The sequence below is a fragment of the Myotis brandtii genome, unplaced genomic scaffold (genome assembly GCF_000412655.1).
Source record: "Myotis brandtii unplaced genomic scaffold, ASM41265v1 scaffold449, whole genome shotgun sequence".
Taxonomy (NCBI): Eukaryota; Metazoa; Chordata; class Mammalia; order Chiroptera; family Vespertilionidae; genus Myotis; species Myotis brandtii.
The window spans coordinates 1,736,775-1,755,642 of NW_005367171.1; the positions used below are offsets into that span (position 1 = coordinate 1,736,775).

Consider the following 18,868-nt stretch of genomic DNA (forward strand, 5'->3'; position numbering starts at 1 on the left):
CCTGTATTTTTAATAATTTCTTGACATTTTTTTAAAAATGACCTTTCCCAGGTTTTAGATTTGGAGGGAAGGTCTTAAGCTTAGAACAACTCAGAACAAAATCTAGGAGGGTGGGAGGGACGGCCAAGCCCATAAAGCAGGTGGTGTGGGCACCACTGGTGGGGTCTGGGCTGCCCTCCACCCCCAAATCCGCCCTCCACCTTAGTGTGCATCCCAATATGCAGGAGATGTGATGAGGCCCAGCCTCCTGTATTCAGAACCGGGCTCTGGCCATGTAGAAACGTCTCATTTATACCTCTGGCTACAGCCAGCTGTGCACAAAAGTTTAGGAGTCCTGAAGCCTGTCCTGCCAAGGAGAAAGGGTCCGGCCCTCCATCCCCCCAGTGCCCGCACGCCCACGGCCTCAGGCGTAGAAGATGAGCTCGGGGATCTGCCCGCCCTGCACCCCGGTGCGGTTGGTGCTGTCGGAGGAACACTGGAACTGGAAGGTCACCTTCCCACAATGCACCTCCATCAGGCCCTCCTGCCTGAAGTAGCTGAGCTCGCTGCCGTCCAGCACGGCGCTGGCCGTGTAGAAGGTGTCCTGCTCCACCTGCACCGGGTGCTCGAACCAGACCGGGAAGGTGCTGCTGGAGCCATCGGACACGAACCTGGTCAGGTTCTGGGCGAGGACCACTCCCAGGCGCTTGAGCTCGATCTTCACACTGTACTTGGCTTTCCCGGAGCTGGATCCGTACAGGCCCAGCCCCGCCACAAACACCTTCCTGTCCGCTGCAATCTGGATGCTGTCGCAGCGCCTCCGATAGCGCCACTGGTTGCTGCAGTAGGCCGAGGACTGGAAGCGGTGGCACCTCTGCGGGGCCAGGCCTCCCCTCTTGGTCAGCAGGAAGTCGAGCGGGGGCTTGTTGGCCTTCGTGTACCACAGGATAATGTTGTGGGTCTCCTCCAGCGTCAGGATGTTCGACTGGGCAGCGCCGTTGGCAAACTCCTCCAGGGTCATGGTCGGAATGCGGACCAGGTAGAGGGCCGGCCCCAGGACATGCCTCTTGTTGCGCGGGGTGGTGGGCAGGCCCTGCCGCTTGCACTCGGCCTCAGCCCAGTTGAGCACGGCCTCGAAGACCACCACCTCCTTGGTGTTGAGGGCCTCCGTGTGACGATGACCTCCAGGGTCTGCCAGTCGATCTCGCAGAAGCCCTCGGACCACAGGGCCATCTCCCCCTGCACGTCAATGACCTCCCAGCAGCACTGGGTCAGCTTGGGCTCCTCAAACAGCCGGCTCTGCGACAGCAGGACACAGGCATTCTTGGCTTCCAGGCTCGTCTCCAGGAAGTGTGCGCAGGCTTTCGCCTGCAGCCACCTCTTCCCTGCCCCACCCGGCTTCTCCAATCACCAATCACTGGCGGTGGGGGGAAGGGAAGAGGCAGCTGCCAGCGGCCGCCTCTTCCCTGCCCCGCACAGCTTCTCCAATCACGGGCGGGGGCCGCCTTTGCCCTGCCACCCAGCTCTTGCCTGCCGCCTGGGTTTCCGATCACCTCAGTGGCAGGCAGCTTCTTCTGTCCTTCCCCTTTCTCCTCCCAGCATTGCGCCTACATATGCAAATTAACCGCCATCTTTGTTGGCAGTTAATTTGCATATTGCCCTGATTAGCCAATGGGAAGTGGCGTAGCAAAGGTACGGTGAATTACCATGTTTGTCTATTATTAGATAGGATGCCTCCATTTCCTAATAGAAAGAATAGGCATTATATTTTTTATATAGTAGATTATCTCAGTTTCCTTTGCACTTTGAATCCCTGTGAGTCAGTAACTTTTGCAGCATTATGCAAAGTGGCTTAAGAATTTTTTTTTAAATGTTAACATTTTCTGCCTTGAATGAATTTAAACCTGGCATTTAAAAACTTTTATAAACCAACATATAAAGAATAATCTAATATAATGCAAATTGAGTACCTGAGCACTGAGGGGAAGAAAATTGGAGCTATCATCTGAACATCCTAGCACCAGTAGTTCTAAACCTAGAAGGCTTAAAAAGCAACAGTGGAACTTGTTAAAATACTGATTTCAAGCTCTACCTCCAGAGATTCCAATTTAATAAGCCTGTGATGGGACCCAGGATTATTATTAGATTCATAATCAGAGGAAGAACATAATGTCTCTTTTTCTTTTCCTAGAAAGTAAAATACAAAATAATGCTTGACATGCAAAGATATGGCATGCCCTATTTCATCTTAATCTCCTCACCAGACAAATGGGGAGGAGAAGGTAAGACAATCCATGAAGGCTCTGTTAGCTCTATGAGGCATCTATTTGTACAAGGACAGGCTCTGTGCATCACACAGACATAGTTAAAATGTACCAAAGATCTGCAATATCTAAAGTTTCCACCTCTTTTTATCATGGATAAATCTTCATTTAAAGTATGGTAACATAACATTACTAACACCATTAAATGTTGTGTCATCATCACAAATAGATTAAAAATCTACCAGGTAACCAGAAAATATTTGCAAACAATATGACATTAAAAGTCAGTATGATTAATATAGAGAAAGCATTTATAAATCAATAAGGAAAAGCATTCATACTTTAATAAAGATGAGAAAAGAATATGAGACAATTTATAGTACAAGAAATATAATTGGCTCAAAAAAACCTATGGAGAACACTCAACTTCACTAATACTTAAAAGAAAGTTAAAGCAACAAAGATTTCAATTAGCAAAGTTTTTTTGTAATGATAAGAACTCTACTAAAGAAGAGTTCCTGGGGTTAGTTTTTTAAATTTTCTAAAAAATATTTTGTAATACATATTAAGAATTCAGACCATTTTAGTTAGCAGTTCTTATCTAAAAGAAAATTCCAAGAAAATAGTAAGAAATTAAAATTAGACTTATTTTTTAATGCTCATTATAAAATGATTATAAGAACAATAAGTTAAAAAAATCTACACATAAAAATTGAGAAGATGATTACAAAAATCATGGCCTATTTATATTGTGGAAATAGTATATAGCTATTATAATTATGTTTGTTTTTGAATAAATTTAAATAATATGAGAAAATGATCATTATGAAACATTTATTTTTGCATATATCTATGTGTGTATATAACTGAAAAAAATGCATCAAAATCTTGAGTGTTGTTTCTGAGTATGGTATTATGGGTAATTTCAATTTTTCCTATTATAATTTTGTATACTTTCTAAATACTCTACAATGCATTTGTGTTCCTTTCATAGTGAGGGCTTAAAAAAGCAATATTATAACATATCTAAGGTTAATAGGACAGAATCTATTCCCCAAATAATTAAACATTTTTATTTTGAACCAAAAGCAATTGAAAAGCAATTTACATCTACACAATGGAATACTACACTGCAGTAAAAAAGAAGGAATTCTTACCATTTGCAACAGCATGGATGGAACTGGAGAGCATTATGCTAAGGGAAATAAGCCAGTCAGAGAAAGATAAGTATCACATGATCTCACTCATTTGTGGAATATAATGAACAACATAAACTGATGAACAAAAACAGATCCAGAGACAGAGAAGCATCGATCAGACCTTCAAACCTCAGAGGGAAGGTAGGGGAGGGTGGGAGTAAGAGGGGAGAGATCAACCAAAGGACTTGTATGCATGCAGATAAGCCTAGACACAGACAACAGCGGGGTGAGAGCATGAGTGGGGGATGGGGGGGGAGAAATGGGGCGATGAGGACACATATGTAATACCTTAATCAATAAAGAAAAAAAAGGTTAAAAAAAATAAAAGCAATTGTTCACATGTATATATAATTGGAACAAGGACTAAATCAAGTCCCCATATCATTAATAGAAGTGATGTAATCATTGTGAAGACATCCATGCACTGTCAATGTTTACGGATTCAGGAGAACCTCAAGCCACAATTGTTTAAAGTTTTCTTAAGAACTGAGGAACAATTAATATAAAAAAAAAATTGGAGGCCACCAAAAGAGAGAATTCAATGCCAACTTGATTCACAAAACTGTCTCTTGTGGCCTAGATGGACCCTAGAACAGGAAGCAGAGAGAATAAACATCTCTGTGATACTTAAAAACCTACTCGGAAAATCAAGAATTTAATAGACTTAACAGTGGTTCTCAACCTGTTAAATACAGTTTAAATACAGTTCCTCATGTTGTGACCCCAACCATAAAATTATTTTCATTGCTACTTCATAACTGTAATGTTGCTACTGTTATGAATCATAATGTAAATATCTGATATGCAGGATGGTCTTAGGCGACCCCTGTGAAAGGGCCGTTCGACCGCCAAAGGGGTCGAGACCCACAGGTTGGAGAACTGCTGACTTAGAATTTGCAAGCAGAGAAGATATGGAAAGACTCTACTACTGGTTCCTTAACCCAGCTATATATCCGGATCACCTGTGGAACTTAACGATCCTGACCCCATCCCCAGAGATTCAGAAGACTATGGTAAGGTTCAAAAATGTATATATTAAACATCTGTCCCAGGTGGTTCTAATGACGTCCAAGTTTAGGGACACCCATCTGAGAACCACTAATCTAATACCAACCAGACAATTTAAACCCAAGGATCAATTACCTAATAAGTTAACAAGCAAGAAAGCCTTTGGATGCCTTGCTATGTGTGACCTAAATCAGGGGTGGAGAACCTTTTTTCTGCCAAGAGCCATTCGGATATTTATAACATCATTCGCTTAATATAATTCACTTATTATAAATTTATGTTGCTATGAAAAAAGCTCCTAGATTTATTGAATTTCGAGTCTCGTTTGCAGTAGCCTTGGCAGGGCCAAATGATCTCTCTGGCCTTATACGGCCTGCCCGTGGGCCGGACGTTCCCCACCTCTGACCTTAATGATAACAGAAAGGAACAGTTGCTAAGAGTAATATTCTCTCTTAAACATGAACTGTAACTAGTTTGAGAGGACAAGGAGGAGCAAGGAAGTGGGAGGAGGAAAACTTTTGTTAGTATTGTGCCAAGTCTTTTATGTGGACAAGTATTTCTCTATATAAATCGGCCAGGAACTTGTGTGGCTCTTGCAAAAGTCCTGAATGTCAGAATGTTTCTTATGATAACTTAGATAATTCAGAACCCAGCTTGAAAACTAAATAGCCTCATATGGTGAGCCTTTTTACCAGTTCATATTTTTCCATTATCTTTTTTAAAGATCAACTCACCAAAAAGTCCATTTTCTGTGTGATGTTACAGCTATTCAAATAAAACAAACATTAACTCTTTATCTAGCTCTTTTATCCTGAGATGGTTTCACTAGCTAAGGCTTCAAAATGGAAAGTTATTAAGAGAAGAAATTATATAGCAATGTCATATGAACTTTCACATCTCCAAGCAAAGGGATACTCCCTTTTTACTAGGCACCTCCCAAGTGACAAGCACATTCCTCATTTTTCAGATCAATAAATAAAAAGAATGAAAATCAGATTAAATATTTTGTTCAAGGCCACAAAACCAGAAAGTGGCTAAATGGGAATTCAAATCTAGGACAAACTTGTAAGTTTGGGTTCTTTCTACTTCCCCATAGTGCCTCCTTCATAACTAAAAATGTCTTTGGCAAAAAAAGAATATTTGAATGAAAGGGCCAAAATATAGAAGTTACTCTATATGCTAAGTTTTTCTGTACCTTATCAACAACTATACTGTACTTGTTGATTCACTATGTTCTTGCCCCCGAGAAATAAAAAATATATTCTGCATCAGATCTTTAAAAGTCATTATTATATAATCTATGGGGAGATATTACAAATCTAAAATTACCTCCTTGGTATTTTACTCCTTGAGTGACAATCTAAATTGTGCACTTGTTCTTTTTAAATGGCCACTGATTACAGGACTGGAAAGGGTTTGTTATATCAGAGTTGTCTAATTTTTTGAAATTTCCCTGTGGGTCACTGTATTCTCGAATATGGTACAACCTTTCCCAGAGGACTGAGCTAAAATTACAATAGAAGCTACAACCGGAGTCTTATCATTTGCCAATAGAGCTACCTGGGAAATTTTCCTTTTGAAAATCAATCTGGTTTGGAAAAAGAAGAGAAAAAAATAGGTGAACAAGAAGAGAGAAAAGCAGGTTGTAACCAAGAAAGTATGAAATGAAGACAGTTAGAATGTGTGTTGTCCTATCAGCCTATTGCCTCCATCCAATTTAAAGAAGCTGCCTGTTCTAATTAAAATGTAGAATTAGTATGAAAACAATGATATCATCAGGGAGACAAATTTCTAACACATAGAATTATTATTTACAATTATTAGCCCCATTATCATCATCACCATATTCATAAAATATCTAAGTTCTAGAGAGGCTTTCAAAAGCATATTCCTTTGAAACATCAAGAGTCACTCTGTATTAACACCGGATTCCATAGACTTTGAACTTTCCCCAGTAGGCTATTTTTACTGGAACTAAAGACAATAGCTGCTGAGTACCCTGTGAAATATCCATAGGCATGCATCCCCTGGGTCTTCCTGAGTTTTTCTCATTAGTCCTCACTAGGTCCCTGCGAAGCAGAAGCAGGGCTGCTCTCTTCAGTCATCAGATTAAAAAATCAAAAAGCAGAAAAGAAAAGATGGCGAGTTTGCCTGCTGAAGTGACATACTACCCCAACACAGTGGAACCTCAGGTCTTGACATATGAATACAATGAGAATTCATTCCAGATCCAATTGTGTAGAGAACAGAGTATGGGGATAAGGTAGAGGAGAAGGAGGAAATGCAGATGGCCCTGCCCTTCTCCCCTCTGCCTTTAATATTCCATATTGCCCAAAAGAGGAATGAAGGAATTCTAGAGAGCTGAAGCATAACAAGGAAACCATGGAGAAGAAGGTTATGTCTCCTGGCTCAGTGCAGTGTTAAACTAACAAAACAGGCTATGTCTTGGTAAATGAGCCTACAACCTCCAATTACTATTCAGATGAAATGAAATCACCAAGTGTAACTCAAGTGGGCCATTAATAGGACTCAGTTTCTTTTCTTTTTTTTTTTCAACATTTTACTTTTTTTAATAATTCAATATTATTTTGTATTAGTTTCAGGTGTACAGCATGTTGTTAGATAATCCTATACTTTACAAAGCATTCCCCCTGATATTTCCAGTACCCAACTGGCACCATACACAGTTATTAATTACTGACTATATTTCCTATGCTGTACTTTTTTCCCTTTTTTTTCTACCCCAAAGAGCCAAACCCTGTCCCAAAGGGCAGAGTCTAATCCTAAGAGCTGTACCCAGTCCAGAAAGCTCAGCCTCACCTCAAAGAGCCAAACCTAGTCCCGAAAAGCCCAGCCCAGTCCTGAAGAGCGGAGCCTAGCTCCGAAGATGGACCCTAACCTGAAAGAGGCTAGCCTAGTCCCAAAGAGCCAATTCTAGCCCTAAGAGTGGAGCCTACTCCAAACAGCGGAGCCTAGCCCTAGGAGCCAAGCCTAACCTCGAAGAGCATAACCTAGTCCCGAATATTATGCCAAGTGAAATAAGCCAGTCAGAGAAAGACAAGTACCATATGATCTCACTTATATGTGGAATTTAATGAACAAACTGAACTACCAACCAAAATAGAGACAAACTCATAGAGAGCAGGCAGGCAGTTTGGGGTGGTGAGGTGGTGGTGGTGGAGGGAGAGTACTCATGGACATGGACAAGAGGGTGGTGATTGCGGGGATGGAGGAGGATGGGTGGAGGTGGGAGAGGGCATAAATGGTGATGGGGAAAAATTAAATTAGAATAAATTTTTAAAAATAACAGAAGGGTAGATAGAAGGGCTGAAGGAAAGAGCATGGTCAAAGATGACTAAGAAAGATAGTGACTATTTTATCAAGACAATGTTGAATTTGTTAGGAAATAGTACTGAATTTTACATACAGGTGGATATAGACATAAGGATATTCAACAGGTAATAGAAATAGGTGTCTGGACCTTTTGAAAGGATAGAAATATAACTCTGATCCATCACTGGTGGGGTGATAGTAGAAGATGAAGGACTAAAGAAGATGAGTAAAGGGGAACAAACTAGAAATAAATAACAGGGAATTGAACCATGGCTAATTACCATATTTGGAGAACAGCAGGATCCTGAAAGAGATGGGGAGGAAAGGGAGAGGGAGATTAAGAAAGTGAAGTATGACTAAAAGCAGGAAAGGAGGCCAATCTTGGAACATGTCAGGGGAGATGAAGTCAGAATATTTTTTTGATTTTCACTGTTAGGAAACTGAAAGTTATAAAACAATCTTATTTTCCATCAATTTTCACAGCTCAAGAATCAGAGTCCTAAGAGAAATCAAAAGTATTTTTCATTCAATATAATTGAGAATTAAAATAACTCAGAAATATTGCATTTGATCTGGCTAAATTTCCCCCAGAGAATACAACTCTGTCCTTATTCTCTATTTATTCAAATTACCCTTTTATCCTCAATAACAACATTTTTTTTAAATCTGCAATCTTTTGACCCAGAGAAGAAATTAGATCTGTCTTCTTGAGTCCCTAAAGATTTCAGGGACTTTAAGTATAAAATCCGATGTAAACCCACGCAATAAAGCAATCAATCAGAATCAGAATCTAGTTAGGGTAACCAAAGCTACAGTTGAAAATATAATTGGGGTGAGCAAATACAAGAAGTTAGGTGAGAATCTGGGAGGTGTGCACCAGCTAACAAGCCAAGGTTAGGTAGCAGTGGGAACACAGCTTTGAGAAAGAAGGTAAGGTTTCACAGGTGAAAGCACAAATGCTGAGTCTAGCACCTGAATGACATTCAAGGCCTTGGGTTCATGGCAGCCTTGTATTCTCACTTGATCTACTCCTAGCCCAATGGTTTACTTACTTCCCTACAGAGTCTTGACCTGGGTTATTCTAAATCTTTATTTGCTATAAATTCCAGGAGCCTTTAAATTTAAGTGTTTAATTTATGAATCATTCTCAGGTTACTAATACTTGTTCCTGTTGCATGCTTTTTTATAGCAGCTCATACCCTGATCCAAAATTATATATATATTGTGCTAGTACTATTTTCAGAAATCCAATTAAACCTTAGACCCTATATTTAAAGTTTAATTTTTTTACTGTCACCATTAAACTGTTCCTTGGTATAAAAGCAACCCACATTTTCAACATTAAATATATCTGCTATCCTATTTGCAGTTTGGGAAACCATTTTCACTGCTCAATGACTTGTATCATATAGGTGGCATTTGTACTATTTTAAGCATCTACACACAGTTCTGTTATGATTACAGTGATTAAAATAAATACACATTCTAAATGTTTGAAAAAACTTAGTAGATTGTTCCAGAAACATCTTTCCAAGCCACTAGACTCTGGGTTTATGCCATATGGAGTGTGCTACACTACATTGAGAGCTGAATCATGCCGCCTGTTTGGCAGAGTTTTTGTACCTATAGACTGGTGATTGCAGATACTCAGTCACTTCATTTTAGTCACTTCACTCTGGAATCACTACATTCTCCTTGTCATTCAGCTGCAGAAGGGACTGTGTCATCACCCATGAATACATCCATTTGCCATACAATAAACTCTTTCTGGACCATGATTATGTACCTCCTAACTGCATCATCAGGCCCACATCAGTCTTGGCTACTGCTTAAAACAGTGGTCAAAAGGGTTGATGCAACATTGCAAATTAAATGTACGTATTTATCACCATCTTCACCCAAACCCATTTGGGAGGACAGTAAAGATGTGTTTGTTTTTAAGAAGAAAAAAAAACACATGAAAATGAAGAGAAAGGAGTGTAGACCATAATTAATAAGGCTTGTCAGCAAAATTTTGGAAAATGAAGAGAGAATGGATAGGAGTTAGGTAAAATGCAGATCAAAGAAAAGAAGAAATGGAAGTGCTCGTGGAAGAGAACAGCAGTGAGTAGGCCAAACCCCAGAAAAATTCAGGACAGGAGGCATCAGTTATCACTTAGGAAACAGAAAGCTCAGAGTGAGGATGAGCCATCATACTGAGTACAGGGCAATTCTGGGGAACTCCACAGTAGGAATGATGGGATTCCCTAAAGCCCTCACTGATCAGCTCTTAGTTTGCTGGTAGCCAGGATTACAACACCAGGATATCTCCTTTTATCTCTAGAACATAACGTATTTCCAGAATATAAGAGTGGAGTATTGCTCTCTAGGGAAAAACCTAAGGGTACAGATACAGGACAGGTCTAATGACCTTGCGGGGAAGCTCCCAGTTCAGCAAACACAACTCCCTCTCACAAATACAATCATAGAGACTCAGATCGGCTTTTTATAGTGTCTCACTCTAAGACAGAAATATATATTCAAGGAGCAACATATATTCTTGGAGAACCTCTGACATGGAACAGAGAAACCAAAACAGATAAACAGAAATAAAATTTTAAAAAGAGGATCTGAAGGAAACAGAGATAATGTAGGGAACATGCTGTAAAACTAAAATAAACAGAATGAAATGGCCCTTAATATTCTCAGAGAGATATTCCATTCATAAATTAAAAACACATGGATTTTTTTTAAATGAAGCATTAAGATAATTATAAACAGGTCTTGGAAATTAAAATTTAGTTTTAAAAAAATGTTTTAAAGTCAGTGGATGTTTAAAAGGTACATTGAGGAAATCTAAAAAATAAAATACCAAAGATCAGGGACATAGGTAAACAAGGACAAGATTAGGGTAGCAATCCATCGAGTCTGACATCTAAAGAGTAAAAGTTTAAGAAAGAATGAGTAGAGAAAATGGAGGGGATGAAATCATAAAATAAAATTCTGACATCTAAAGGAAATTAGTTTCTTGATTGAAATAGCCCACTGTATCTCCAGCAAAATGAATGAAAAAGGACCCACACCAGGGCATATTTCTGATCACCTTAAAAGATTCCAGAAAGAGAGAAAAAAATCAAAGCAGCCTATATCCAAGGAATCAGAAATCAAAATGGCAGACTTCTCAGCTGCAACTCTAAAAGGAGTAGGCTTTGGAGCAATACCTTCAAAGTTTTGAGAGGAAAGATGTCCAACCTGGAGTCCTATAGTCAGACAAACTATTAATCAAGTATAAGGATTCAATAAAGACACATAAGAAAATGGGGACTTCATTCCAGGCAGAGAGAGGAGTGAAAGCAATACCCTAAAGTGTGACACATCCTCATGGTTTGTTACAGATTTAATACCTGGAGAGGGAAGGTGGAGTCATGTCAGGCGAGGTCTTAGCCATGCCAAAAAGTTGCCTATTTTCCTACCTAGCCCAGGGAAATAGCTGAGGACTTCAAGAAGGAAAGTTGCATAATTCTATTTTTATTTGGAAAGTCTAATCAGGCAACAGTGGGGAGAATGAGTAAGAGTTGAGGAGTGTTGGTGGCTGGAAAAAAGTATATATAACCAAGTGTTGGTGTGGACCTTGACCTTAGGTGATAAAAGTGAGGAAAGAGACAAAAGGACAGACTCCCAGGCACTTACAGTTACAGTCACTGTTTGGTGTCTGATTGAGTGTGGATGTTCAATGAAAGTGTCTAGGATGGTTCCCAGGTTTGCACCTTAGATGACTAGATGAATGATTGTCATTCCGTAGCAAGAGTAAAGGATCTTAAAAAAAAAAAAGAGTTCCGTTTGGGCCATGCTGAGTTGGCATTACTCACATGCCACTTTCTCTTTCACCCGTATGCTTCTAGACTTGTATATTCTATCTGGAATTCTACCTAACCCCTCCCTGTATTATCATAATAAAAGCTTAAATCAAAGTAGGAAGAAATTATTCAGTTGGGGGAGGAGGGTGAGTAAGAATATGAAATCTTTATTGACTGGGTGAGTTAGTTTACTTGGAAATGACTAAGATTGCATAAAAAATGGTGGTTCAGCAGAAATGTAGTTTTAGGAAAATAAAGAAAAATGCTCTTATGCAAAAGAAAAAAAGAAGAAAGAAAGAAAAGAAGAGAAAGAAGTTATTTACAACCTCAACCAAATTCCTATTTTACATATTTGTATGTTCCCTTTCAATCCCTGTTTACCTACAGAATTTTATATAGTTATAGCCATAATAGAGATGCAATGTTATACCCTACTTTGTTCACTTAAGATATTTTAAGCGTGCTTCTCTGCTATTCCATATTGTTATAATTACTACTACTATGCCTGCATAATATTAAATCGGGTAATACTTCCTTGTTTTATTTATCCTATCCACTCTTGTTGAACATTTAGGCAGTTTCCAATTCTTTCTCCATTTTGCTGAATAATACCACAATGAGAATTTTTGTGCACATATTTTTTTCTGAATTTTATCCTTGTGGATATTAGGAAACAGTGATTTTTCTTTAGCCCCAATGTAGAGCCATGACTCAAAAATATAAGAAATTTTAATGACTGCCTTTTGTTTTGCACAGATGCGGGAACATTTTCTCATGCCAAATCTATGTCCCTTCTGGATTGCTCTCTGCTTACTGCCAGTGCAGCCACATCACAAATGATGGCACTGCCCAGGGCCTTTCTCCAGGCTCCTCTGCCCATCTCTGCTACTACGCCCTGATGGAGACCTGAATCATCTCACCCTTTAGCACTTCAAATTGATGGCACAGTTGAACTATCTGCCTGGCTTCGGTTCTGGTGTTTATGATTGGGGGTGGGAGGGTATGCACTGGTCTACATATTACCTGAACTCTCCGTGCACGCAGCTTGTCAGCAATCCTAACCTGTGTCCATGGCCAACTACCCTACCCAGTTCCAGTCCAGCTACCTGGAACTCACTGTGTTCAAGAGGAGGAATTAGGCAAAATGAGAACAATGAGTGAGACCAGGTAAAAATGTCGTCCTTCTTATTTGAAACTGGTCTCCTTGCATTTCCCTCACTGCAGTGGTTAAGAGCATGGACTTCACAGTCAGGTTGGCTGCTGCGTTCCCTTGGGCAAGTTTGCTTAGCCTCTGCGTGCCTCCGTTTTCTCAGTTCTAAAATGGGGTATGTAAACTCTCAGAACAGTGTCTGGCAAGTGGAGAGTCTTCATAAGGATTTACTATTATTAATCCTGTCACAAGCCTGGGAAAATTAATATAATGCACCTACAAAGGCATAAAGCAGTGATAGCTAAACACGTAGTGCACTTGTGTGAGCAACATTATTCTGAGGACTCTATGTATACCATCTAATGAAATTTCCCAATACCACCTGAGGCAGCTGCTGTGACCCCCATTTAAAGATGAGGTAAGTGAGAAACAAGAGTGTTAAGCATCTGCCTGATATCTCACAGTGAGGTTGAAACACAGGGATTCAAACCAAAGAATGTGGTTCCAAGGATACAGTCCTAACCACTAGGCATACGACCTCTCTGAGTAAAGCAGTGTTAATTTACTGGTTCATGACGAAGGAGAGGGAGAGGGTGGCTAACAAATCACCTAATCTATAGTGATGTGATTCCTCTGTTGTTGCTTCCAGGGAAAAAGCTGAGTTCCAGGGCACTAAAAACTATTTACAGCCTTTACCTCCCACTTTCCTTGTACTTTGAACCTCTTCCAGATTGAATTCAACACTTTGGGTATTCAAATGGCATTGTGAATTAATGGTTCTTTTCATCTTCATCTTATCTCTAAGCTGTAGTCTTTGTGGCTGTTCCTAACTCTTAAAGTGTCAGATCAAGGGCTATGAGGCTTCAGTAAATCCTTCAGAGTTTAAGATTAATGAGAAGAAAAAAATATTCAATGTCAGTTTAGTGATCATGTTCTGTAGTTCTGTTTTAAATTTCAGGATACAGAAATTTGTTTCTAAATAAAGAAAAAAAAGTACTTTGTCCTGTGCTCATTATGCAAATCAAAAACAGTAAGGAAACATCTGTATAGCTAGAAGATGAGTGGCCAGGGAAGACTTCTTTGAATAAAAGAATCACTAATATTCTCTCTGCCAGATCACCACTGGTAAGGGGTATGCTGTAAGAGTGGTTGATTTCTCATACTGATAATGTGAAAAAGTAGGAAATTCTACCATAGGTAGAGGACAAGACGATCAAAGTCAGTTATGGAGTCCATCTCAAAGGTTCAGGAATATACAGGGGTGGGCAAGAATAAACTCTGGTTTGCATACTCACAACTATAAATTTACTGTTGCCCACCGCTGTACTGTAAATGGGGAAGGAACGAGGAAATTAGATGAAGCTGGGAAGGTAAGGAGAGGACAAATCATAAAAGGTTCATAAAGCAATCCAATGTGCTGTAGGATGTGAATATTTTCCTGTAGAAAGTGGGAAACCACCAAATGATTTTATGCTGGAGCGGCCAGTGTAAAAAATTAGATTTCTGGTTTAAAATGATCTTTCTGGTTTCCTGTGTAGAATGGAGTAGGAGGGAAGGTGAAGAGGGAGACTGGATGCCGAAAGAGGAGCGGGGGCTGTTTGTCAACAGTACAGGTGACCAGGGAAATGACACTGCTGGTGACCGAGGATTCAAGCAGCAGCCAGGAAGGTGGAAGGATGAGAGAAAACTTGAAGAAGAGCTAAAAGGAAGAAATAAGTTTTAGTGGCAGGTTGCATATGCTCTTTAAGGAGTAGAGCTGTATTCTAGGAGAGTGTTTCTCCATTTTAAAATCCATGATCCCTTTTCAACAAACATAAAAACCTCACATGCTCCACCCAGCACACCCTGCCCCTGTTACCAGAAAAGGGACCTGGCTCCCAGCACATCTGCCTCAGGCCGGCCTGTAGTGCGTGGTTCTTGACTTCATGCAGGAAAGATTTCACAAGAGTCCAGGTGATTTTGAAGGTTTGTTCATTAAAACTGGAGACAGTGAAAAAGGAAGGACCTAGCATAGCAGAAGCAACAGGAGAGAGACTAGCTGGGGCTGCTTTGGCTCTCTAGAAACAGTATGGAAAAGAAGTGAGCCAAAGTGAGGCTGCTATCAGCTCACCGAAGAGTCAGAGAAAAGGGGGTTTGGGGGAGCGGTTCAGGGGATTCACCCAGGACGAGCTGCTGCTGCCCATTGCTCCCCTGGTTGTCAGTCTCATGGGGTCCCTTAGAGTTTAGGAGATGCATGGCTGTGGGGGAAGGAAAGGGGGAAGAGAAAGGCATTAATGTGCTCCCAGGAGGGAGAGCACACACTGGGTCCTTCAACTTGAGGGCTTTAAAGGCTGGGACTTTAGGGGAGGCCTTAGGGAAGGATAGCAATAGAATATTCATTAGCTTTTCCAGGTGTATTTTTCCTGGGTCATGATCTCCACTGATTGGTGGGCGCCAGGGCAGGGGGTCATTAGCCATCATAGCTGGTCCTGGTTTCTCCCACCTGGTTTTGCCGCTTTTCTGGGCCTGGAGCTGAATGAAATACAACTGAGGCCTAGATGTTGCCTTTAGGGAGGAAAGGTCAGGGGATCTAAACCACATGACCAGTGATATGAAAGGTTAGGGGGTCTAACCCAGATGACTAGTGATATGCCAGGGGAGGAAAGGCCACCCTGGGGCAAGTTTCGACACCAGTTTTGCTTGTTGCTAGGCACCAGGGGCTTTCTGACCCCGTAAGGTGCTATATCTGGCTGTAAATTACTCATCCAGTTTGTTCACCTGTTTCACTTTCCCCATTCCACTTGCCAAGGAATTTTCCTAGCTTCCTACTGAACTGCCTCACTCCGCATTACAGTGGATGTGTTAGGATGGCTCCTGGGTTTCTAGCTTGGGCGGAAAGATCAATTTTGAATATAAGAAAAGAGGTCTAGGGAAGTAAACATTGAGTATAAAGGGAACCACTGGAGAACAAGAACCATTTTTTAGTACTGAATAAACTAAAACAGTGAGTGACTGACCCATACCTAAAAAAATTTTTTTTAATTAAAAAAAAAATACATTTGTTGATCTGAACTAAAGTGGCTATTGGTAACCCAGAAGATAGTGAGTAGAAAAGACAGAGTTACTGGTAGAGATGTGGAAAGAGGTCTGAAGGGAGATGGTACTTGGAGGTGATAATAATATAACTAAAACTGGCTTTTAAACATTTGCTTATGAAACATTTTGAAAAACTTGTGAAAGCTATCAATTTTCCCCTGCATCTCAATATGTGCATATAATTTCTGGGAGGTTCCATTAACTCCCTGAAGTCTTACTTGGGCCCTTTAAAAATTTGAACCCAGTTCAAAAATCTCTATACCAGTGATAATTGAGTCTTAAGTTAGGTTTACAGAGAGGATAGAAAGAGAAAAGGGCTAAGAACAGTGCCTTGGGGAATGCCAACACTTAAGAGGCAGGCAGAGGGAGATGATCTTCCAAAAAAGAATGAGCATAACAGCCCGGCCAGCATGGCTCAGCAGTTGAGCATTGACCTATGAACCAGGAGGTCATGATTCGATTCCTGGTCAGGGCACATGCCTTGGTTGTGGGCTTGACCCCCAGTGGGGGGCATGCAGGAGGCTGCCAATCAATGATTCTCTCTCATAACTGATGTTTCTATCTCTCTCTCCTTCTCCCTTCCTCTCTGAAGTCAATAAAAATATATTTTTTTAAAAAAAGGATGAGCACAACAGTCACAGAGGTAGTGAGGAATGGGCCTGAGCAGTGTGATTAAATCAAGGAAGGACTTTCAAAGAAGAGAATTAGGCGGCACACACTGCAGAGAGACAAAGTAAGATGATGATTAAATTATATCATTTAGATTTGGGCGTTTGTGCACACTTAGTGACCAGTATTTAGTCCTCTGCCTCCTGGAAAGAGAACTCCAATTTTTTTTCTGAGAAATCAATCCCCTGCTTCACCCATTCTCAGCCATGTGAATTCTGTGGGATTGACCCCAGCCCCGGTTCCACAGGATGGCATTTTCTTGCCGTAGAGCGGGGCACATAAAGATGGTCTAAGTGAATATTAGGATTTTATTGGAAGTTCTGGGACATGGAGGCTCCAGAGGTGAATGAGAAAGCAAATGGCCTTGGGATGCTGGTGGCCATCTCAGGACAGAGGCAGGTCATGGGTCCCCTTGAGAGGCCACTGGGTCTCTCCTTTCCTAAAGTTAGTCAACCTGTGAACGTTTTGATTTCATGAGCCCATTTAAATCAAATCTGCTGATACTTTCAACGGGAAGCATCCAAACTGGCACATATCCTTGCAGCAGCTGTCTCAGTAAAAGACAGAAATAAGACAGCAGCAAGCTAATGAATGAGTGGGAAAGGGAACGCTTCAGCGACCCAGACCACATGCTTTATTTCTAGCAGATTTATTGTGGCCATTTAAAATCCAATAGAAGTGTTTTTGTTTTGGTTTGGTTTTAAATTCTTTTCCTCATGGGTTTCAAGGAACATTAAAGAACACTGTATTCTCCTTTGACTCCTTTTCTAGAACATAGGTTAAAGCTCAAAATCTTAGAAGGAGATTCTTCCCCTAATTTATTTACTTATTTGTTTGTTTGTTTGTTTTTATTAATTTCAGAGAGGAAGGGAGAAGGCAAGAGATCAAAACATCAAAGATGAGAGAGAATCATTGATCGGCTGCCTCTTGCATGCCCCACACTGGGGATTGAGCCTGCAACCCGGGCATATGGCCTGATGGGGAATCGAACCATGACCTCCTGGCTTCTAGGTTGATGCTCAACCACTGAACCATGCCAGCCAGGCCTTCCCCTAATTTATTAATTTAGCGTGGTCAGCCAACATTGAATTTTGTCCACCAGTTTTTCTTCCTCCTTATATTAAGCTATGCAGTATAGCTCTGCTGAGTTCATATTTTCCCGCTCAAAAAAAGCAAATTTAGACATTCTTCTGGATCCTCCCTCTCCTAACCTCCTCATCTTTCAACTAGACCACTGGAAGTGCATACCACCATGCTTCTTTGTTTTTGTTCTTGCCCACTTTCAGTCTATTCTCTGCATGGAACCAATGGCCCTTATGACTGATTAAATTTAGTTTTAAATCCTAGCTTACAAATCATCTCTCTCTCTCTCTCTAACCCCCTAGAAACCTAGCTTTTCCCCAGCTAATCAGCAACTCCCGAGGCAGCAGTAGACAGTGGTCTGGACCTGACTAATGGTCACAGGTCTGGACCTCTGGCAGGCTAAAAATAACATCTTGACCTAAGTTATGCTTCAGTTCATTTAGCTTGGTCAGTCAACATTGAGCCCTAAGGTGGAACAACCCCCTGGCTACTTTTCCATGGGCCCAGACAGAGGAACGCTGGAAAAGACCTCCGAGCTGTCCTGAAGACCTGAAGAAAAGACCCATCACCTTTACCTCACCTCTGACCAATCAGCTCCCAGCATGACCCTGAACGCCTAACCCACGGTGCCTTGTGATTTTGCTATGTATAATCTGTAACCTACACGCCAAGGGGGATTTGGGTTTTTGGGCATTAGCTTCCCATTCTATAGGTGGCTTCATTCAAAATAAAATAGCTAGTATTTCTCCACTGTGATTCTTGGTGTTTAGTGTTTGGCTCTGCTAGTGCTGGTGGACGAACTCATTCTGTTCTATAACATACACAGCAATCAGAGTGAGCTTTCTTTAAAATATAAAGAGATTATATTCAAAGTTGTCCAGTGCCTCCTACTGCTTTTAGAATTCAATGTTTAATAGGGTTGCTTAGAGGATAAAATTAGATTATATTTGTAAAGAGCTTAGAACAGTGCCTAGAACATGTTTGCCTCATTATTACTTGCTGTTCTTCACCTTCTCCCACCTTGTCTGCTTAGTAAAATGTATCTTCTTTAAGATGCAATTCAAATGGAATACTACGCTGCTATAAGAAGAAAAACTCTTACCATTTGCAACAACATGGATGAACGTGGAGACCACTATGCTAAGCGAAATAGCCAGTCAGAGAAAGATAAGTATCATATAATCTCACTCATATGTGGAATATAATGAACAACATAAATTGATGAACAAAAATAGATCCAGAGACATAGAAGCATTGAACAGACTGTCAAAC

General features: G+C 40.7%; 2 protein-coding genes across 2 annotated transcripts in view; both read right to left on the minus strand.

The window, feature by feature from the left end:
• LOC102264261 (BTB/POZ domain-containing protein 6) overlaps window positions 1-212 on the minus strand; it is a 3,206-nt gene extending 2,994 nt beyond the window's left edge. Inside the window, exon 1 of the mRNA XM_005874648.2 lies at window positions 201-212. Within this exon, the coding sequence (XP_005874710.1) occupies window positions 201-212 (12 nt within the window). The remainder of the gene's footprint in view (window positions 1-200) is intronic.
• The window catches only part of LOC102238916 (BTB/POZ domain-containing protein 6-like), a 51,442-nt gene continuing 32,624 nt past the window's right edge, over window positions 51-18,868 (minus strand). The window contains 2 exon segments of the mRNA XM_014546462.1: window positions 51-1,152; window positions 1,155-1,364. Coding sequence (XP_014401948.1) covers window positions 404-1,152; window positions 1,155-1,364 — 959 coding nt within the window. The 3' untranslated portion in view covers window positions 51-403.